Genomic DNA, 23,853 nt, shown 5'->3' on the forward strand with positions numbered 1-23,853 from the left:
TCCATCTCTTCTTAATTCTAAATATATATTAATACATTTCATAAGAGTCAGACCACGGTTTTCATAATCCTATTGAATAAAAAATCAGGCAATGATGTCAGGTTAAAAAAATCTTCATTTCATTGATATTTTCATTAATTACAATTTTGTGATATGATGTACAAATAAACAAACTATATACAAAATTAAAATTGAAAATGATTTATAATAAAAACATTTCTAATTATGCATTATAACCATACATAACAGTTGGATTCATTATGCCATATTAATACATGCACATAGCATGATTTAATCAATCTCATTCACTGGTACCTTCCCTTTCTTCTCTCCTTCCTCATCCCAATCTGCTTGCTCTATTCTATTGTTCTCCCTTCTATTATAATTATTGTTACTTTAATTTGTGCCTTATAATTACACTTGCATAAGTGGGACTCATGGTGATATATCTGTACATGGACAGGGCATGTACAGATATATCTATCTAGATTTTCTAGATTTCATCCCCCATCCTTCCACATGCTCTCCCCTTCCTTCTCCTTCTATCATCTCCCTTTACTCAAAGAGCATCATTTTTAAATGTTGTTAAATCAAAATATACAGATACTCTATTATAGAGAATTTGAGATTAAAAGTGAATAAAATTAAACATGAAAATATTATTTATTAGAAAATAAATACATACTGAAATATAACCTCTTGAAATAACTAAAGTCTAATTCAAAAATCAAAGTCAAACACATTGTTTACTTAGACAGATGGAGTTGCTTAAGGAAAAATTAACATTTGAGAACTTAGAATATGCCAGTGATTGTAAAAAAAAATATGCTTTGGGATATAAGAAAGTTGCTAACAATATTAAATGGAAGCAACTTATATATATACTGATTTTTATTTCTAGTATTTGTTTTGTTGAAAATTAGGCCTAATTCTGCTACAAGAGTTATGAATAATTATCTAATTCACTCCTGATTGATTTCACCACATTTGATTTTTAAGTATATTTTTGCATACTCTCTCACTTTGGAGTTATTTTCTTTTTATTTTGAAGGGATTGTTATCCATTTTCTCAGTATTTGTAGGTTTATAAAACATACTGTAAAGTAGAAATCAGTCTTTCAATGGAGATGAAACTTGTTATAGAAAGTTACAACTTGGCCTCTTCTTCATAATTCTTTTTATAACATTTATTACTTCATTGTTTCTTAAAGTATAAATAAAAGGGTTTAATAAAGGAACTATTAGAGTATAAAATATAGCAGCAGGTACATCTGTATCACCTTCATTAACTGAACTTGGTTGAGCATACAGGAAGAGCAGAGAACCATAGAATATTGATACAGAGAGAAAGTGGGATGCACAAGTAGATAAAGCTTTGCCCCTTCCCTCTTTAGATTTCATTGTGAATATGGTGAAAAGGATACAGAGATAAGATATTAGCACTACAGTAATAGTAAAGGTTAGAATTGACCCTGCCAAAATATGTACTGCCAATTCATTGATATAAGGATCAACACAGGAGAATCTGTATAATGGAAGGACATCACAAAAAAAGTGATTGATCTGATGAGACCCACAGAAAACCAACCTTAACAAAAGCCCTACTTCAATCATGGGATGCAAGACTCCACCTGTGTAGGCTCCTGTGGTCATCTGAATGCAGAGTTTCTTTGACATCAGAGTATGATACTGCAGTCGTCTGCATATGGCCACATATCGGTCATAAGCCATTGCTGCCAGAAGAAAGCAGTCTGTTGATTCAGCAATACAGAGAAAATAAATTTGTACCATACATTCAGAGAGGGAAATTCTTCTGTCCTCAGAAAAGAAGTTCTGCAACATCTTGGGAGTAACAGCACAGGAACTCAAGGAATCCATGAGAGCCAGGTTGCCCAGGAAGATGTACATTGGTGTGTGAAGATGGCGCTCCATGTAAATCAAGGCCAGCAAACCTAGATTCCCCACCATGGTGACCACATAGATGGCAGAGAACACCACAAACAGAAGGGCTTTCAGGTCTGGGTTTTCTGTAAGTCCCATGAGGATGAATTCATTTGTCAATAAATGGTTGACCTTAGTCATCTTTGTCTGTTGAGATAGATATTAATGAGACATTAAATTCTAATTAACAGCATACAATTTTCCATTGATCTTTTCTTTTTATGCTGGCAGAGGAATTTCTTCATTACTGAACCCTGCTATGTTGAGCACAAAATGCCATATACTTCCAGGGAACAATTGTCTTTTTTGAAGAGTCAGCAACTATGCCCTCCATCTGGGATTATCAAAATTAACAAGGATATTTTGATAATTCCAGGCAGGATAGTTAGAGAACAGAAAGTTTTTGGGCACAGTGGTGCATGCTCATAATTCCAGTGTCTTAGGAGGCTGAGGCAGGAGGATCACAAATTCTAAGCCAGTCTCAGCAACTCAAGGAGGCCCTAAGCAACTTAACAAGATCTTATCTCAAAAACAAAACAAACAAACAAACAAAAAGACCCAAAGGCTGAGGATGTTGCCCAGTGGTTAAGCACTCTTGGGTCCAATTTCTGGTACAAAAAAAAGCACAGAAATTTTATCTTTAAGTTTTTTTCATAATCATATAAACATTTAGGGTATCCATGTTTGATCCATTTTTTCCAAGTAATTTCCATATCAATTTTTTAAAAAATACTTTCAATACGATGTTCATAATATCATACTTGTAATCCCTGCAACTAGGGAAGGTGAGAAGGAGGGCTCAGAATTTGGAGGCTGGATTTAGCAATTTAGAGATATTCTGTTTCAAAATAAATAATGAAAAACTAGGTGTGTAGCTCAGTGATAAAGTTCTGTGTTTAATCCTCAGTACCAAACAAACAAAACAATCCCAAACTTTTTAAAAATCAATTTTCCTATAAATTCATGTTTTTCTATTGTGTTAATGATCTTTATTTATCCTTCTAGGGAAGGGAATGGTTTAAAATATTTTACACATATGTTAAATTCATATGTTAAATATGGCACAGAGACCAATAAGGAATGAGGAGGGAATTTTACCCGAAAAAAAATGGAAAGCCAAAGATATAAATGTCCAGAGATCATAACCTTTGCATAACTTACTGTTATACCCTTTTAATGAACAATGACTCTGTCCATTTCATTATTATTGATTTTTTCCTAATTCTAAGCTCTTCCTCTTTTGCTGAAGCATAGTTTACATACAGCATTACTAAATAAACTTTTAACTGAGTATCCCAGACCACAGTAACCACAGTTTTGAATTGTGGTGCTTGTGTTATATGTAGACTCAGACTAAGCTTTGAAGAAAGGTCCACAAGGAACATTTTCAAAATCATCTTCTTAAGAAACCAAGGTATATTTCCTTTGTTGAAACTACCTCTTTTCTACTAGAAGATTATATGTTTTCTAAATTTAAAAATCCAGCTTGATAAAAGCAGTTCACCTTCATATTTCAGTTTTCTCACTTGAAAAACAGGAAACCCATTAAATCCTAATAGGATATTTGATTTCAAATTTTATTTACTTTAAAGGGATATTTTTTCCTATTACTTAGTGATAAGGTTGATCACAGATCAGTAATTCACTGATAAAGCTGATCATAGAAATTCTATGATAAAACTGTATTCTTATTTCCACAAATACTAAAAGGAAGCCATTAGAAATTAATTTTTTCCCTAAAATGTTAAGGTAAATACCAATGTAAGCATGTAATACTTTAGTTGAACTACAAATAACTTTCAATGTATATTACTAAATAAATTAACAAATTTTGTATCTTACCTATATATTTTGAAGTTCTATGTTATAATCAGATATTCACATTAATCACAGCATTATAACTTTCCCAATTTACCATACTATTCATTACTGAGAAGAATTAGAGAACTAAGTAAACAATGAAAATTTAGAAACAATGAAACATGGTAAATAATTCCAGGAAATATATTTTCTAATATGTTAAAATTTAAATTAAAAAATAAATTCAAGCACTTCTTCTATGTAGATTTCACTAAGAAGAGCTTTCTGAAAGTGCAATGTTTGCTTTATGATGTTTAATGTGAAGGTCTCAGAATTTAAGAATATATATGTGTACATTCTTGCAAAAACATTTGGGATTAAGAGAACACAAATTTCAGAGTCTACAGGTCAGTGTTAATAATGTGTTCCAAACTGCCAAGTTAAAGTTTACCGTCAAATCCTGAAGGGATTTCCTTGCAATTTCATCATTGTATTTCTGTGTGCTATTAAGTCCTAATAGCATATGAACGACTTGTCATTCATTAAAGATATCTTGTGAGACAATGAGATTAACGCAAGTGACACTCACTAAAGTTTGTTTGATCCTGCCAATTTGTATGTAACTGACTTAGTTTTTATAATTCTCTTCATCATGATTTCCATAAAATGTAGAATAGGCAGAAAAATAGTCTCTGGTTCTTTGAACCCCTTTCTGAAGGAAGCAGAATTAATTGGTTTATGAAAGATAATTAGCTTTTGAGAGGAAACTGGGAGGTATCATAGCTTCAGCTAGGGTAATCAACTTTTCACCCTGTGCCTTGAATACCCATGTGGAAATTTGATTTTTTACTTTGTTCTATATAAAAATTCTGAGACTGTTCTCCTGTCCTTTCTCTTCATATCATATCTTTTATATTTCTTACTCTGCTGTTTTCTCTTCTTCATACCACTAATCACTGTATAATAATTATGCATTTATCTGTGAGTACATCGGTAACTAGTCACTCCTTTCCTACCCCATAATTGGTGCTCTGGTTTAGGAAGAAGGGATTTCATTGATTTGTCCAATTCTGTATTTCCAGTCCTCTGAATTGTGTTTGTCATTTTGTAGTGTTTATTGTTTGCTGAATGAATTTCAAAGTGATACTTTCCTGCTCAAGAGTTCTTAACAGAACCTCATTATTTTTCAAACTAAGTCCATTTTCCTAATTTTGGAATTCTATATATTTCCCACTTTGCTTTCTCCTGTGCACCAGAGGCAAGATGGCCATGTGCATCACTTCCCTGATTCTTATGTACCTGCTTTATTCTGTATGATATCAGTTTTTCTTACACCTAAAATAAATTCTCCCTCTTTTTCCATTTCAATCCTGCTCATAGTTAAGGTCATATATAAACACCTTTTATATGAGAACTTTCTCTGGTTTGTGATCAAACCTTTTTATCTTCATTACCTAAATTGTTCTTTCTGTATATCATTATTCACTTAACTAGGTGTGACTTGTATGTCTGGATTTTTGTGAACCTCTGTTCTAAACAGCCTTAACATAGGTCTCACTTCATAGTTCTTTTGGGCTCTTTGAAATCAATTGAGCTAAATTCCTGATACATATTATTTCAATATTTATATTTTTAAAAAATTTTCCTAGTGGATTTGTGATTTTAGATAAACTTCTGTGGGTAAGAGTGCTGTAAACAGTAGAGAGCATGAGAATATAATGTTCCTTAGGAAAACTCAGAACAAATGTATAGACAATAGAAAGTGTAACATATAATCATATATTGTATAGTAAAGTAATTCTGGCCAAAACTTACAACATGATATAAGGGAAGCTTACAAATAACATAAGGGAAATGCAAGTTTAATTGGAAAATTTTCTGATTGGTTTCTTCCTGTTTATTCTTTGTACTTCTGTTATTTTACTGAAACTCTTCTCTGATAGTTGACGTGCAACTCTAAATGTCATTTGAAAGAACATCCAAGAAACTTCTTAACCAAGTTGACTGGTTTGGTTATCTAATCTAGAGTTTCAACTGTCATCTATCTGCTTGCAACTTCATCAGAAGACCGATTGCCACCTGTTCTTTGTACATTCAAATCAATAAAATCACTTAGAAATAATTTAAATATTGCCTATTCTCCTACATATTTATATATGCAACACTTGCTGCCATGTTACGTATATCACAAAACATTAAAGTAGAAATGAATAAGGAATAAGATTGAGTGAATAAAGAGTATGAAAATTTTTTTCTATTAATAATACAAAAGATTGTATAACATTTATATTTTTGCTTTGAATTATATAATTTCCTCATATATTGTGGATATTCTTTCTTCTTCATATGACTGGTTTGCAAATATTTGATCCCACCCTGAAGCTTGTTTCTTCACACTTCTCTCATTCCCTTTCACATGCAGAAAATTTTTATGTGACATTATCTTGTTTGTCTATTTTTATTTTTGTTATTTTGTTATAGGGGTGTTATAAAATATAATTGCCTATACTGTTGGCTTGAATTGTTTCCCCCTTTGATTGTTGTCTAGTATTTCACAACACTACTTTAGTAAATAAATTCATAGACTCAAGCCTTACATTTAGGTCTCTGGTCTATTTTGAGTTAGTTTAGTATATGGTGAGAGAATAAAGGGCTAGATTTTTCATCATGGGGATATCTAGTTTTCACTTTTATTGAAGAGTGTACAATTTTTTTGGCTCCTTTTGTCAAAGTGAGTATTATCTACTCAGGTAAGGGATAGCTGACATGATAGTGGAGTTGGGGTACCTGTCAGTTGCTTAGGGACTTATGGAAGACCAAGGCAGGTATGTTGCAGTATGCCCAGTAGCAAGGGGTGGGCACCTGAAGTCTGAGGACTGCATGGATGTAAGGCTTTCAATGGTTGCATAGAGAGTGGTACCTACTTATGGTACCACTGGTAGTTGCATAGGTGGCTTTGTCTGGCTTTGGGAGTCCACTTGGCTCAAGGAAGGTTGTCAACTTTCTTCTTAGAGCAATGGAAGGGTGTGTGGGGCTGCCAGTCTCCTCTTAAAATTGGAGTGGTTAGGAAGGCCGAACCATTTGAAATAGCCATGTGGCTGCTTTAGCACCTGAGGTGGGAAAGGAACCAAGATAGCAGTGTATGGTAGGAGCCTGTAGTGGGGCAAAATGTAGGCTCAGATTTTTCATATCAATATAGTAGTGTCATTCACCACTAGCTCCTCAAAGCGAGTACAGAAGCTATGAGGGTTGCAGTATTCTCCAGCAGAAATATTTCAGTGTCTATGGCCTAATTAGGGGCTTCTGGGCACTGCTTGATTACCTATCTTGTGAAGTCCTTCTTGGTTACATTTGATCTCAATTGGAGAGATGTGTTGTTAGATGTTTTTCTCTTTTCAAGCCTTTTAATAATACCATTATGAGCTTCATGTTCCATAATGTTTTAGCAACATCCCCTGTGGACTCTGGCACTCTAACTCAAAACAATCCACTGAAAGTAGCGGTTAAGTTTTCATTCCTTTTTTGTATTGGGAAATATACCAAGCACCACTGGTCAGTAATTTTTTGCTGTCCTATTTTCAAATGTTTCTTAATGTCTGTCTGATACAGTTAAAAACACATTTTATACAGATATATTTGTCCAAATCAGAGAAAATACTAGTTTAACTGGATCCAACTGAGGCAAAAAAAATCTTTATAAAGTCTAAGTCATGTTGTAATGGGTTTGATTTTTAGATCATGTGATTTATCAAAGCAATGTAGCCAGAGACATATAAATTATGAGATTTGTGGAATTTATATAAAGTTCATCAAATATACCAAAAGGAGCCTCCGTACAGTCACAGGCTTACTGATGTTATTGGCTGATTATCAGGGAAATAGAGTTGCACTTACACTGTGGGATAAACAAACCTTATTTTTAGCACCATGCGATCCATAGACATCACATGGTACTGCCTTTCTTCAATTTGACAGTGGGTTGATGAATGTCAGAACACTAATTATAAAAGTCATGTTCATGTGATACTAAAATCTCTTAGGAATTGTTCTTCTGGAAACCCACTGTGGTAAATATCTAACATGTGACAAGGCAAATATAAAGGGAATCAAAAGAGATTAATAGATTACAATTAGTATAGCTTTTTGGGGGGATGGTTATAGAGGACTGAACTCAGGGGCACTGGACCACTGAGTCATATCCCCAGCCCTATTTTATATTTTTTATTTCAAAACAAGGTCTCACTGAGATGCTTAGCCCCTTGCTAAATTGCTGAGGCTGGTTTTGAATTCTCGATCCTCTTGCCTCAGCCTCCCTAAACTCTGGAATTACAGGTATGAGCCACTGCACCTGGCTAGTATAGCTTTGATACTAGATTAAAAGTGAGGATTGCATATTGTCCCTTTAGACTTCATCTCATAAGAATCCTCAGAAGGGATATCCAAATCAGGGGATGTCCGTTCCTAAAATTTATGAGTATCAACTAATTCTGAACAGTGTAAGAGGTGTCCTGCAATAGACCTCTCATTCACAATATTATTTATCCAGCTGTGTGTATGCTGAGAACTGGCAGGTACCAAAAGAGTCCTTGTCCAAAAAATAGCCTAAGTTCAATAGAAGAAATAAAATGAGTAAGATAAAAAAATGAGAAAAGGGTCAAAAAGAGTAGAAAGAAGCTGATTGGTATAAAAAATTAACAAGGGTCATACAACACAGAGAAATTGGGTTACTGTAAAGAAAAAGAATAAAGAAGAAATAATTTTTTAAAGTTACAATCCAAAATTTTAGGTGAATAACCATATCTTAGTCAGGTCAGATTTTTTTTTAATCACTGTAACCAAAATTCCTAATAAGAGCAATGTAGAGGAGGAAACATTTATTTTGGCTCACAGTGACTATTCAGTCCATGGTCAGCTAATTCTATACCTCTTGGCCCAGAGTGAGGCAGAATAACATGGAAGAATGTCATGGTGGAAGAACACTGTTCAGTTCATGGCAGACAGGAAGCAGAGAGAAAGAACTCTGCTCACCAAGGACAAAATAAAAACCCCAAAGGCCTGCACCATTGACCAACTTCTGGCAGCCATTCTCTACCTAACCAGAGTTACCCATTAATACATTTAAATTATTAATCCATCAAATGGACTAATCCACTGAATAGGTTTCAACTCCTGTAATCTAAATTATTTCACTTTGGAACATCCCAGTATTGTTGCAAAAATTAGCTTCTAGGGATATTTCATATTCAAACTATGAACAGAGATTTCATCCATGGTCACAGGATTCCATCAGACTGGGCTTGAGATAAAGCAAAACATAAGTGCATGTAGAAGAAAGCTGCCCACCTTATTGAAGCTGGAAAGCAGGAGAGAGAGAGAGAGAGAGAGAGAGAGAGAGAGAGAGAGAGAGAGAGAGAGAGAGAGAGAGAGAGAGAGAAAGGGAGAGAGAATAAATGAGAATAATATGAGGATTTTGGTTTGCCAGTGACCAATTTCCTCCAGAAATGCAGCACCTGCCTACAAATAAATAATTCATCTAATGGATGAACCCACTTATTAGATTTCAGCTCTAATAATTTAATAATTTCAAGTAAACAATCCTGCATTGTCACATGAGCTTTTAGGGAAATAACTCATATCTAAACCATAACATTATGGCACTGGTTCCCAAAACTTCTGTCCATCTCACAATGCACATGCATTCAGTCTATCTCCAAGCATTTTCATAATCTTAAGAATTCCAATACCACCCAAAAGTGCAGGTTGAAAGTTTACTCTGAGACTGAAGGCAAATTTTTGGCTGTGAGACACTGAAAAAAATCATAGGACGTTATATACACCCCATGTATAATTGCACAGAGTAAGCATTTCTATTCCAAAGGAGAAGAATAGGGACATGGATACAATCAAAGCAATCCATATAGGCAAACAAGTCCTGTAGCCCCACCTCCAGCATCTGGGGCAGGTGGCAGCAAAATGTGATCTTCAAAGGGCTTCGGCAGCCCCATTCCCATGTTCTTGCCAGTTGCAGTCCACACGTCCATTTACTTAGGCTGGATCTGTCCATAGCATGCTAAATTTCCTCATGAATCCCCTTCTCAGGGGCCACCCCACGAATTCTGACCATGAAACACACTACCAGACCAACCTTTGAAATATCAGTGAAAGACTCTATGACCCCCTAACTCCAGCATCCTACAATCCTGCAGAATAGCAACACATAGAAAGAATCAAGGTCTGCTTCCAGTTCAAAAGCAGCCAAACCCCTAGGAACATTTTTTTTTTTTTTTTTGCAGTGGCCACTGAATGACTGGGTGGCTGATGATGGTGAATGGAATCTTGGGAAATCTACTTCCTAGGCATTCTGGAATATGTGTGTGTATATGTATAAATTTAAATTGTGGGGGTACCAGTAAGGATATTTCAGGAAAAATATTGGCAAGAATTTCAATATTCATGCATAAATAAAGTTAAATAAACACATAACAGACTACTATATATTTTTACAAAGGGGTCAATGGCATTTCACCAGACTTACTACTGTTACAGAATGATTTACAGAATGATGTTGCAAAGTTTTAAAAAGCAATGCCAAAATGTCTAAACAACTCCTTCCCACATGATCATTTGAGTAAAAAGTTATATAAGAGTATGCATACATTCATGCATTGTTTGTTCACTTATTTTTTAAATAAACAGAAAATATAGACCAGAAAACACTGAAAATTATTATGTGTAAGATATCTTTGGAAAATGTCTGATTACAATTCTGAATAGAAATTGCAGTGCCTTGAATTATATTTCTTATGTTGGAGAATGGTAAACTTTTTAGAGACTACTGGGATCATATCAGAAAGATTCTGGAACAAAAAGATTCCAGAAAAAAGTGTTTGGGAGGAGTTCCCACTGGTGAAAGACTAATAATGATAATTTACTTAAGCTAAGAAAATATGTTAAAAACTGAGTTCATGATGACTTAAAAATATTAAAGATTTTCATGGGACATTCACAAATAAATTTACTCTGAACACTGATAACTGAATTTATATATTCCAATTTTTCTAAGTGAAAAGTATTTATTTTGTACCCTGAGGTTTTCTCTCAATAAGAAAGTAAAGCTTTAAATATTTAGAGAGAGAGTCTAACAGAGAGAAAAAGGAAAAAGGGAGATTAAGAGCAAATACAGGAAAAAGGAAAAGGAAAGAAAGATAAAAAAATCAAGAAATAAAGGGAAATGAAATAAAGGAGGGAGAGAGAATTAGAGGAAAAAAGAAAGTAAAGAAAAAAATGAAAAAAAAAATAAAGGAAAAGGAAGGACAAAGAATGGAATTAAGGAAGTAGGGTGTAAAAGCAAGAAAAGGTGAAGAAAAACAATGAAAGCAAAGATAAAATGCCAAGATAAGAAAACAGAGAAGCAAAAGACTAAGGAAAGAAATAAGCCATTACTATCTTGAAAACTAAATGAAAAAAAAATAAAAAATGTACATTCTGAAATTTAATAAAGTCCCAAATAAGAAAGTTTCCTAAAAATCATTAGAGACAACAGTATAATGTAAAACAGAACAAACATATAATTCCTTAAAAGTAACACAGCTTTCTAGAATATAAATGAAGAATGTGCTCACATTTTAGTAAAAGATTATTTCAGCTCTAGGATTCTGAGAAAACTATTCCAGTAGGTAGAATCAACCATTACTTCAGGGAGGGGCAATGTTTAGGGGAAATTCAAGAGTCATTTTGATCATGCTAAATTTGAGTTGTTTTTGAGACATTCAAGTTACCATATGAAAAATGAAGTTAGGATAAGGAGTCTGGAAATTAGGTGAGTTAACCCAGCTATAAATATATATTCTGGACCACCTTGTATAAAGATATTAAAAGTCATGAACTAGAGTAAATTATACTCCATGAATGATTGGTTATGTCAAAATGAACCCCACTAGTATGAATAATTATAATGCAGTAATAAAAACATTGAAAAATAAAGTCACATAGAACTAAAGAAGGGGAAAATTGATATTTTCTGGATCCTTAATAACAGAATGTATTAGAAACAAAAGCATCTTCCCTAGTTGTAGTTTTGTTGTTTGTATTTAAGTGTCTCTCTTATTTCTCAGGATAAAAGTGAATGCACTGGGACTGTTTGGTTTTGGCTATGCAAAGACTAGAAATAAACTTCCCTGTGTATGACTACACACATGATTGTATCAGTATGCACATACAAACAGAGGCATGAGTGAGTAAGTAAGGGAAGAGCTGGTTAGTAAATGCTTCTGTAACTAATGGCTGGTCCAAAACCACATTTTAATTCTTACTTTACAACATTCCAAAACAAATTTTATCTACTTCAATTCTATACATTAAATTCAAGTTATGAAAAAATTTAAAAATACAAAATTGTTAATAACATCTCTCTCAATGTAGGGTGAGGGCTTATAAATTTTGCAGTAATGAAAAAGATAAATATGTACTCAACTGTCCCAGGATCAATAAACAGTACTTTTATTCTTGTTGAATTTTGATTCCCTTCTTATTTTTTGTGGGAATTTACTTTGAATAATCTGATTTGTTACATTCTTATGTGTATCAATTCTTGATTTTAAACCAGAGTGTTTTAATTATTCAAACTTTATCATATATTTTAATATATAATGTATTTACTATTTCTTTTATTTATTTTTCTAGAAATATCTAAAATTTAACAAAAAGCTATGTGTATAACAACAATTGTAATGCATTCTGCTGTTGTGTATTTAAAAAATAAATAAAATCAATTAAAAAAAATGAAAAAGTTTTGAATCATTCTCCAGAATTCCAAAGCAATATTTTGATGCTTACCTAAATTATATAAACAAAATAATCACAGATTATTATAATTCAAATAAAATAACACATAATTCAAATGAAATATCATATTCAATATATACTAAGCATATACTAAATTAGTTCTAAGATGAATCAACAGTCAATGTCCCTACATAACAATACTGTTCATTTCAAAAGGCCAGCAGAAAGGATTTTGAAAGCTTTCATCATACTGAAATGATAAGTGCTTGAGGAGATAGCTTTTTTTTTATTTTCACCTGGTTTAAGCATTATCCTGTGTACAGGGTAAAACAAGTTTGTAATTTCATTCTTTTGAATATGTATACCCAATTTTCCCAGTACCATTTATTGAAGAAGATTTACAAATGTCCAATAGTACCTGACTATTGCATTATTAGCCATCAAAAACATGTTTTATATATATATACATATATATGTATATATATATATATATATATATATATGGCACATGAGTACATTAGTACATATTACATAGGTGTGAATATAAATTGTTCATGTCAATGTATAATTTAGTTTAAAGATATCTACAAATTAAACAAATTCAGTTTTAAAATTTCAACTGGCTTATATTCAGCATTTCTGAATCAGGCGGCCTTCAGAATCAGAATCAATTCCAAGAACTTCTGGGCTGTAATGTGGCCAAGCATTTTTGGACAGAAAACAAAACTAATATGTAAAGACAGGTTAATTAGTTAGAATTTACTGATTTGTTTTATTTTATTCAGCTAGACAACTGTAACTGAAGCTCTGCTGCTGAAATTGACTAAGAATCAGCTGCTGGTTACAAGGACATACTTCTAAAGTAGGCTTTCATTTGGTTTACATACTAGATTAGGTTGAAGTTCATTACATAAGGACTCAGAGGCAGAAGTATCCTCAGACTTAAATTTAATTTAACTCAAGTATATATGTCTATAAATATGCACAAGTATACACAATATATGTAAAAAATATGTATATGTGCATCACGTGTATATTTATTATATTTATGCATACATTTTACATGTGCGTATAAATATTTTGAGATGAATAAATGTAAACAGGTGACAATCACTTAATTCATTAATTGGCTAAAAATGCATGTGAGTTTTAGCTGCATTGCTAAATCTTTTTTTTTTTTTTTTTTGAAATTTTTCAAAATAAATTTGGGGGTAACTGTAAATGAGTGGCATCATTCGTGAGTATCTGCCCACGTAAACGCTTAGATTCTTAAACAGTTCTCTGTCATTGATTTGTACTTTATGGTATTTCTTTTATGATTTAATGGTTTAGACTATAGATTCTGAATTCAGATAGCCTGTATTAGATTTCTGTACTTTGCCATTGCATTTCTGTGGAAAAATTGAGATCTCTCTTAATTTTTTATTGTGGGGTTATTGAAACTGAAAAATAGTAATGAGAGTAAAAGACTTAAAAGATGTGTTGAATGATGAAATAGATACCACTAAAAAGTATTTGTAAACTAAAAGTGTATGAGGATTAACTTAGATATAAAGGGACATTATAAGAAAGAGATATGAATTAGCAATTAACATTTAATCATTTGCAAATAAAACACCTTTCCCAAAACAAGCCTGCATACTAGTATCTATTGTGTTATATAACCAGAAGGGATGGCTTAGGCCAGATATTTTTATGTCTGTTTATCTGTGAATACTTCAGCTGTTGCTTTATTTCAGTGCTGAGCACATGTCTAGGCTGATTGTTTTTTGGAGATAAAATGGAAAGAGACTCTGACAGTTTTCACATCCATGCACCTTGATATTCAGAGAGACCAAGATGATATTTTTTTTGTATAGATCTCTTTTAGAATAAAACAACCTTATTCCCCAGACACTGACCCTAAATAAGTTACAACTCTTCCATTAGTAGATGTCTGGGATTAGTGTTTATAAGGTTTAGGAGTTGTTGATAAAGAAATATATAACATAAATCATGGTATTACTGGAAAGTGAAAGAAATCAAGGCAACTGAATATATCCATTAAAATAGAGTGAGTACTCTATTCAATTCAGAGCTTCTCAAACATTCTGGTCTCTGCATTTGTTTTCACTAAAAATGTATTTAAGTCTCTAAAAAATAGTAGATTTTATCTATTAGTATTTAATATATTAGATATTGGATTTTTGTCTTACTATCCCCACACAATTCACATATTTTCATGTACAGACGTCTGGTATTCAAGGTTGCTATGGATTAAAGCTGGGTAATAAAGAAATACTCAGCAAAAATCATGGTATTACTAGGAAAGGGAAATAAAGAAATGGATATAATTCTGACAACTCAAAATGTCCATTAAAACACAGTGTATAATCAGGTATGGTGGTGCACAGGAGGCAGCAGGATCATAATTTAAAGCCGGCCTTAGCAACTTACGGAAGCCTTAAGAAACTTAGTGAAACCCTGTCTCAAAATAAAAAATAAAAAGGGCTGGGGATGTGGCTCCGTGGTTCAATTTCTGGTACAAAATAAAACAAAACACTGTAGTGTGTGTATTTATAGATGCATATAGCATAATTTTGTCAAATTCATCATGCAAATAGTGGCCAAATTATGTTATGTAGATATGTAAATATAACACAGTGCATTTCACCTGTATGTTTATCTATAAAGCACTAATCATAAATAAATAAATGAGTGAAAGGAAGACCAGTAGAGCAGAGGAAGAATAGAGGAAGGAGAAGGGAGGGAAAATTGTGGCTACAAGGTACTGAATAAAGTAAATTAAATTTCATTTATGTATTTTTGTAGAAATAGACTCAACAATTATGTAGAACTACAATTCACTAACAAGGGGTAAAATAGAGTGTGTACAACATGCATAGAATTTTCAAATGTTTTGGCCCCTGGAGGTTTTTTTTTTTTAATAGTCTGAAAAATCTATTTAAGACCCTTAAAGCCATTGTTGTAGGTTGTATTTATCTGTATTAACCTGATTAGAAATTAAACCTGAAAGAAATGAAAGAAGTTACTAACATTCAAAATAAATAAATAAATAAATAAATAAATAAAATAATTGTACACTAAGTAACATAATTACAATAAGAACTTCAAAGGAAATACTTACTGCATGACCAAATACATCAGTGACTGTTTGAGAACTAGTAATATAAAATCAGATGTGATTTGGTGGGTGCAGAGAAGAAGATGGTATTTCATTTATTTTCCCACAGTAGCAATATACAATATGATTTTTTCTTTAAATTCTGTTTGTATGTGTGTACCCTACCATTTCTGAGCCTATTCTCATTCCCATATTCTCACCTAGCAAGTGAATTACTGAAACTAGGCTCATTCCAGTCTCTTTCCAATCAATTGCCAAACTAATTTTTTGAAAGAATCATATTGCTTTGCTGCTAGGAAGATGATAAAGTCTTAGCCTCAGAACCAACTCAGATTCTTTAGGGTGGCATTTAATTCTCTCTGGAATCTGATCCACTTCTACCCTTACTTTCCCACACTCATTCTCTCCAACTTTTGCCACTTTGTTGAATCTATCCCATGGTTCACCTACACTTCCCATTCTCAGTGACACACTCACTTTTATACACAATGACTTTGGTCATGATAATTTATGTTTTGCTCTAACTGTCAAAATAGTTTTCATCTTTAAATGAACAGTTTACTTCTGTTGTTACTTATATCTAAATACCACGGGTAATACAACCTCCATTTCCTAAAACCCAAGCATGTGGAGAAAAGGCAGTATTGATTCACACTCCAGTTCCCTCTGACTTAACTGAATGTGAGGTTGGGCAAGTTACATAAATGAAATTTAGTTTACTTTATTTAGTACCTGGTGGCCGCAATGAGGTTCTCATTTTAAAAAAAAAGCATAAAAGAATGCCTAATTAGTTCATATATAATATACGTGAAATAACTAGATTAGGGTCTAGTAGATAGCACAATTGAATGAATAATTTTTGGAACTTTTACATTTAATTGAATAACAAATATTTTGTTTAGAGCATTAGGATTTTTGTTATTTTTCTGCCTATAATACTTGAACAATATCTTCATCTTTTGTTAATACTATGAACATATCAATGTTTTTCATTGGAATCAGTGCATGTTTTGGTACTCCTAACGAAAAACAAAACAAGTAATAATATCAGGAAGAAAAGTCCTAATTTAATTAAAACTCAATTTAATTAAGACTAATTACATTGCCATCTATAATGGAAAATAAACAAACTACAAGAAAAATTAAAATATATAGATTTCATTATGAACAGTATCATTTAAAGCCACAGGTTGATTGACCATAATATACAGATAGTCTCAGAATATTTAGTGTAAAAATGACTAACAATATGAAACTATTCTTCATGAGAAAATACTCTGCATAAATAATCTAAGGAAAGGACCAAATTCAAGTTGAAAACCAAATTCAAACAGTTACTTCCCACAGATGGAGTTGCTTCTGGAATGATTAATATTTGTGATCTAAAAATAAGCCTGCAATTGCAAGATTATATTTTGGGACTTGAGAAATTTGAATATTAAGTGGGACTACTTTTATGCATACTGACTTTTGTCCCAGCATTTTTTGAATTTGTTTTGAAAATTGTGACTACTTACACTTTGGCATTAATGAATAATTATTCAGTTCACTCCTGATGAATCTCACTGCCTTAGATTTTGAAGTATGTTTTAGCACAATTTCTCATCTACAAACTTATTTGATTCAAATACCATCATGTTTAAATAAGTTACTATATTGATTACAAAGTGCCCATTTCCACTTTCTCAGTATTTGTAGGTTTTTAAATATATTAAGTTGAAATCAATTTTCCAAGGGAAATTGTTGTTTTACAATATTACAAAATTGTCTTTTCTTTATAATTCTTTTCATAACATTTATTACTTCCTTATTTCTTAGGCTATAAATGAAAGGATTTAATAAAGGAATAACTAGAGTATAAAAAATTGCAACAAGTTTATCTTTATCCCCTTCATTAAGTGAATTTGGTCGAGTATACATGAAAAGAAGAGAACCATAGAATATGGAAACAGAGAGAAAGTGGGATACACAAGTTGATAAAGCTTTGCCCCTTCCTTCTTTAGATTTCATTGTAAATATAGTGAAAAGGATATAGAAATAAGAGATTAGGACAATAGTAATTGTAAGTATTAGAACTGACCCTGCCAAGATAATTATCATCAATTTGTTGATATAAGGATCAACACAGGAGAGTCTGTATATTGGAAGGACATCACAAAAGAAGTGATTGATTTGATGAGACCCACAGAAAGTTAACCTAAATAAAAGTCCTACATGAACAATGGGATGCAGGTTTCCAGCTATGTAGGCTCCTGTGGTCATCTGAATGCAGAGTTTCTTTGACATCACTGTGTGGTACTGGAGGGGGCTGCATATTGCCACATAGCGGTCATAAGCCATTGCTGCCAGAAGAAAGCAGTCTGCAGTCTCAGCAAGACAGAGAAAATAAAACTGTGCCATGCATTCATAGAGGGAAATTCTTCTGTCCTTGGAAAAGAAGTTCTCTAGCATCTTGGGAGTGATGGCACAGGAACAGCAGGAATCCATGAGAGCCAGGTTGCCCAGGAAGATGTACATTGGTGTGTGAAGACGGCGCTCCATGTAAATCAAGGCCACCAACCCTAGATTCCCCACCATGGTGACCAGATAGATGGCAAAGAATACCACAAACAGAAGGGTCTTCATGTCTGGGTGGTCTGTAAACCCGATAAGGATAAATTCAGTTGTAAATGATTGGTTGTCCTCAGTCATGTCTATCTTTTTTGTTGAGATAGAAGTTAAGTAGATATAAGCTCCTAACAGAGAACATACAATTTTTCATTCAGTTTTTCTTTTAATGAGAGGAGTTCTTCAAGCATCCCCTCCTGTCTATGATTTACAGCTTTATTTACTTCTAAGAGTTCTTGTTGCCTTAAAATGTCTGGATCTCTGACCTCAAGCTGTGACTCTAAACATTTATAAGGATGTTTTGATTAGTTCAGGGAGGATACTAAAAATGAAAATGTTTTATCTTCTCGCTTTTCTGCAATGAAGCATAAAATTTAGGGTAGCAGTATTTGAACCATTGATCCCCCCAAATTTTTGATGCTGTATATATTTTTTAAATACTTTTTTAGTTGTCAATGGACCTTTATTTTATTGATTTACATGCGGTGCTGAGAATTGAACCCATTGCCTCACACATGTTAGGCAAGCACTGTATCACTGAGCCACAACCTCAGCCTAATGTCATATATTTTTAAGATCTCTAAAATAATTTTAAAATAGATTTTCCTATCATATGTATTTTATTTGAGAAAACTATTTATATATGTTATCCAAGAAAAGTGAATGTTATTAAAAAGCATATTACAGATGTGTTAACTTTATATATTACAAATTGCACAAAGATCACTAACAACCAAGGAAGGTGCTATTTATCTTATTGAAAATTATCTTAGAAAGGCTAAAGAAATAAATGTCCACAGAATATCAATTCTCATTCTTTTCTGAGAATTTTACTCATTTTCATAAATGCTGTCTTTTTCCATTTAATTAATTTGATTGATTTTTGTTTAAATCTATGTCTTTCTTCCTATTCTGGAAGACATAGTTTATATACAAAGCTCATAATTTTAGTCAATTGTCCTAGTACAGTGTGAATTGTGGAACATGTTTTCTACACCCAGGCCATCTTCAATTTTTCATGTATAATTTATGAACAATTTTCTTATTTTATTATAAGCATTTTGAAGTTAGGTGTTACATACTTCTTTGAAAGGGGCTATACAATACTACAGGGAAAAGGCAAAATTAATTCTAAACCTACCTCAACCCTATGACCAGTTGTGGGTGATCTTCATTTCAGGATCTTACTAATGATCTTCAGTGAACTTTTTGCCTCTGCATATTGAGATTGTTAACCCTGAAAAAGTGTCTACAAGGGAACTTTCAAAATCATAATATTAAAAAAAATTGATATCTTCCTTTTATCTAATTTGATTCTTCTCTACTGTTTCCTTTTCCTCAGAACATTATGTAAGATTCTTTAAAGTGTACCATAGACAATTAAAAGTTAAATCAGAGCCACTTTCAAATTTCATTTTTAGCACTTATAAAAAGAAGAACCCTTTAAATCCTTGTCTCAGAAGCCCATTTCCTTATTACCTTGTGATTTATGGGATTATATTAACTGACAAATGTAATTATAAATTCTGTATTAAAAAATTGTATTTGTTTAGTCAAAACATAAAAATAAAGGTAGTAGAATTTGTTCACTCAAGTATTTTATATAAACTGTATAATCAGCTAAAGAAAAAAGATAATGCTTGAATTCTTCAAATAAGCTTTTAGATCTTACCTGTAGATTTTGAAATTATATCTTATAATCTGGAAGTCAGATGATTACAGTATTGCAACTCATCATAGTTCCCCATTCCATTCAGTTTTGCTAAGAGCTAAAATAAAAGGAAAGGAGTTTAATTTAGAAACGATGAAAATTATAAATTAGGGAAGTAAATATTTTTTGTTAATATTAACAATAAGACTAAGTTTTAATATTTCTCTTAATTTCATTTCAGTGAGAAGAGCTTTTTCAAAGTTTCTTATTTGCTTTATGGTGAAGATTGCCAAATTTAAGAATAAAAATGTATATATTCTTGCTAAAATATTTGGGATTAAGAGAATGAAAATCTCAGAGATTACCTATAGGTCAGTGTTAATAATATGTCTTTATACTGCCAAGTTAAAAGTTTTTCATCAAATTCTGAAGGGATTTTTCTTCACAGATATAAGTACTTTCAATGGAGATATTAAGTCATAAAAGCATACAAACCACTTGAAATTAATTAAAGATGTCCTTTGAGATAATTAGGTTAAAGCAAATGACATGCACTAAAAAGTCTGATGATTACCTTGCTGGTTTATATGTAATTGGCTTAATTTATACAATTTATAAAATTCTCTTTAACATGTTAACCAGAAAATGGCTCAGTTAGAGGAAGTGGAATTAATGTAGTTCACGAAAACAAAATTACTTTGGAAAGAAAACTAGAAGATTGGCAGTTTCAGTGAAGGTCAAAAACTTCTTCACTCTGGCTGGAATTAATCCCCATATTCTACAATGCATGTAGTAAAGTTATTATTTTATTTTTTCCTATATACAAATTACTGAGTCTTTCACTTCTACTTCTTATTTTACAACCTATACTTTACTTTTCTTGTGCTGTGGTTTTAATCATCTTCATACTGCTAATCACACTTCACTAAAGTAGTATCCGTCAGTACATCTATAATTGGTGATTCCTTCCCCTTTCCTACAATTAGCTCATTGACTTCATGAGAAAGGATTTCTTTTATATATCCAATTCTGTATTTCCAGATCTATTAATAGTGCTTGGCATTTTTTAATGCTTATTATTTGTTGAATAAATTTTAAAAAATTATATTTTCCTGCTCAAGATTCATAATAGAACTGCATAACTTTTCATACCAAATCCATTGTCCTTCTTTTGGAGTTCCAGATACTCCACAATCTGTCTGCATCTTGTCTCTTGCTTTGATGGTGAAATCACTGCCCTGTTCCTTGAACACCTGCCTCAGTTAATATGATAGCAATGTTCCTTCACCTATAGTGACTTCCCTTTTCCATTGAGCTCTTCTTTGAGCTCAAATATAAATTCCTCCATGAGAACTTTTCTTGGTCTTTGTAATCAGATTTTTTTTCCTTTTATTCAGCTAAATGGTACTCACTGGACTTTATAGAAAAATTTCCACTTAATCATCTGTGACTTGAAATACATAGATCATAGTGGGCAGGAGACTACAACTTTTGTAAAACACCTTTCAGTAAGTGCTGCTTCAATAATCGGAACATGAACAAAAATGTAAAAGAAATAAAATCAGCAAAAGCAGGTAAACAGATTTGAAGATGTTGATACTGTTTGAGTGAGAGAGAATTACATGGGTGTTATGGGAATGGAGAGATTTGGTACATTGGAGGAAAAGGGAGAGAGTTGACAGTTCTCTTGAAAGTTTGGTTTGAGGGGAGAGAGAAATGGAGGAATACTCTTAATTTCTGACTTGCCCAATTCATTAAAGGAAGCTACCATTCAATAAAGAAGACAAGGAAGGGATAATATTTAGGGGAATTTCAAGAGTTGTGTTTTGATCATGTTAAATTTGAGATGTTTTTGAGACATTTAAGTTATCGTGAAAGATAGGCAGTTGGGTGTATGAATTTGGAGATTTGGTGAGTTAATGTAGCCTGAAATCCACATTTGGGGGACCATCTTAGTATTAAGACATTAACAGTAATAAAAATAGAGTCACATAAATAAAGATTAGAGAAAATTTATATCTTATATGTGAACTCTTGCACCCTAATAACAGACATGGGTAGAAGCAGAAGAGTCTTTCACAATCATAGCTTATTATGTTTCAGCTTGTTTGGGGGGGGGGTGTTTATAAAGTCCTTTTTGCATTCCTAGGATATAAGTGTAGGAATTGGGACTCTTTTGTGTTTGCTGTGAAGAGAGATAGGCTAGGGATTGACTTCTCTGAGTATGCATATTCATGTGATTTTATTGATGTGCATATGCAAAGAGGAGACACGAGAACCAGTAAGGTAAGAATAAACAAGTTTCTGGAACTACTGGCTAGTCTTGAATCAAATTTTAGTTCTCAATTCACAACATTCTAAAATAAAGTCTACTTTAATACTATGTAAAGAAATTAAATTATTGCATCAAAATAGACATGAAGACCAATGGAACATAATAGAAGGCATAAAGACAAAATCCACATAGGTACAGTTATCTGATACTTGACAAAATCATTAATGTGTCTTGGAGAACAAATAGTCTTTTTAACAAATTGTGCAGGGATACCTGGGTATTCAAATATAGAAGAATGAAACTAGATCTCTATCTCAACCTGCACATAAATCAAATCAAAATGAACCAAAGACCTAGGAATTAGACCAAACACTCTGCAACTGCTAGAAGAAAACATAGACTCGATGCTTCAACGTATTGATGTAGGTACCTATTTCCTTAAAAAGATGCTAAAAGCTCAAGAAATAAAACCCAGAATCATTAAGTGGGAAGAAATGAAATTACAAACTTCTGCACAGCAAAGTAAATTATAAACAACATGAAAAGACAGCCTAAAAATGGGATAGAATCTTTGCCAGATACTTCTCTGATAGGGCATTAATATCCAGAGTATGTAAATAATACAAAAACCCCCTAACATCAAATAAATGAACAAACCCCCAAGTAACCCAATCAATAAATGGACAAAAAGCTAAATAGATATTTCTCAAAAGAAGAAATATAAATGTCCAACACATACATGAAAAAATGTTCTATATCCCTAACAAACAGGGAAATTAAAATCAAAATTTATACTGAGATTCCATGTCATTCTGGTCAGAATGTCAATTACCAAGAATATAAATAATAACAAATGCTGTTGAGGATGTGGAGAAAGTTACACTCTTACATTGTTTTGGGGACTGCAGATTGGTATGACCATTTTGGAAAACAGTATGGAGATTCTTCAAAAATCTATGAATGGAATGGCCAGATGACCCGGCAATCCTACGCCTTGGAATTTATCCAAAAAAATCTAAAATCTGCATACTATTGTGATACAGCCACATCAATATTTAGCAGCACAACTCACAATAGCCAAAATATAGAACCAATTCAGGTGCTCATCAACAGATGGATGGATTAAGAAAATGTGCCATATGTATGTGTGCCTGTGTGTTATATGTATGTGTTTGTGTGTGTGTGCATATACACATATATACAATGGGGTTTTACTTGGCCATAAAGAAGAATAAAATTACTGCATTTGACAGAAAATGGATGGAAATGAAAGACATCATTCTAAGTAAAATAAGCTACATTCAAAATAATTAAGGGTTGAGTGTTTTATATGCAGAATCTAGAGCAAAGCAAGGGGGAAAAGAGTGGGGTATGGGGTCTGATATCCTAAAGAGAGAGAGAAAGTCAGTGAAGTAGAAACAGGTGATTGAGGAGGAGGAAGAAGGGATAGGAAAGGGGAGGAAACTCATAGTGATTTTAACAAAATTACACTATGTGCTTTTACAAATATACCACAATGTATTCCATCTTTATGTATATCTCTAAATCATCAACCAAAAATAAATAAATAGAGTAGAGGAAACACCAGCAGAGTAGAAGAAAGGGAATAGGTGGAGTGAAGAGTGGAGGGAAAGGGGGGAACCAAGGACTGAATGGAGTAAATTAAATTTG

The 23,853-nt window shown here is 32.6% G+C and overlaps 2 protein-coding genes across 2 annotated transcripts; both read right to left on the minus strand.

The window, feature by feature from the left end:
* Positions 1-1,137: 1,137 nt before the first annotated feature.
* On the minus strand, positions 1,138-2,082 carry LOC101961138 (olfactory receptor 5K3). The gene has a single exon (XM_013366357.2). The coding sequence runs from the start codon at positions 2,080-2,082 to the stop codon at positions 1,138-1,140; it is 945 nt and encodes a 314-aa protein (XP_013221811.2).
* A 15,289-nt stretch (positions 2,083-17,371) lies between these two features.
* LOC101960862 (olfactory receptor 5K3-like) lies at positions 17,372-18,340 on the minus strand. Its single transcript, XM_078041186.1, has one exon. The coding sequence runs from the start codon at positions 18,338-18,340 to the stop codon at positions 17,372-17,374; it is 969 nt and encodes a 322-aa protein (XP_077897312.1).
* Between the last annotated feature and the right edge of the window lie 5,513 nt (positions 18,341-23,853).

This window comes from Ictidomys tridecemlineatus, chromosome 3, assembly GCF_052094955.1.
Source record: "Ictidomys tridecemlineatus isolate mIctTri1 chromosome 3, mIctTri1.hap1, whole genome shotgun sequence".
Classification (NCBI taxonomy): domain Eukaryota; kingdom Metazoa; phylum Chordata; class Mammalia; order Rodentia; family Sciuridae; genus Ictidomys; species Ictidomys tridecemlineatus.

Bases quoted from the DNA above. Each gene is read 5' to 3' on its own strand.
- LOC101961138 (XM_013366357.2), bottom strand. From the start codon at position 2,082: ATGACTAAGGTCAACCATTTATTGACAAATGAATTCATCCTCATGGGA.
- LOC101960862 (XM_078041186.1), bottom strand. From the start codon at position 18,340: ATGACTGAGGACAACCAATCATTTACAACTGAATTTATCCTTATCGGG.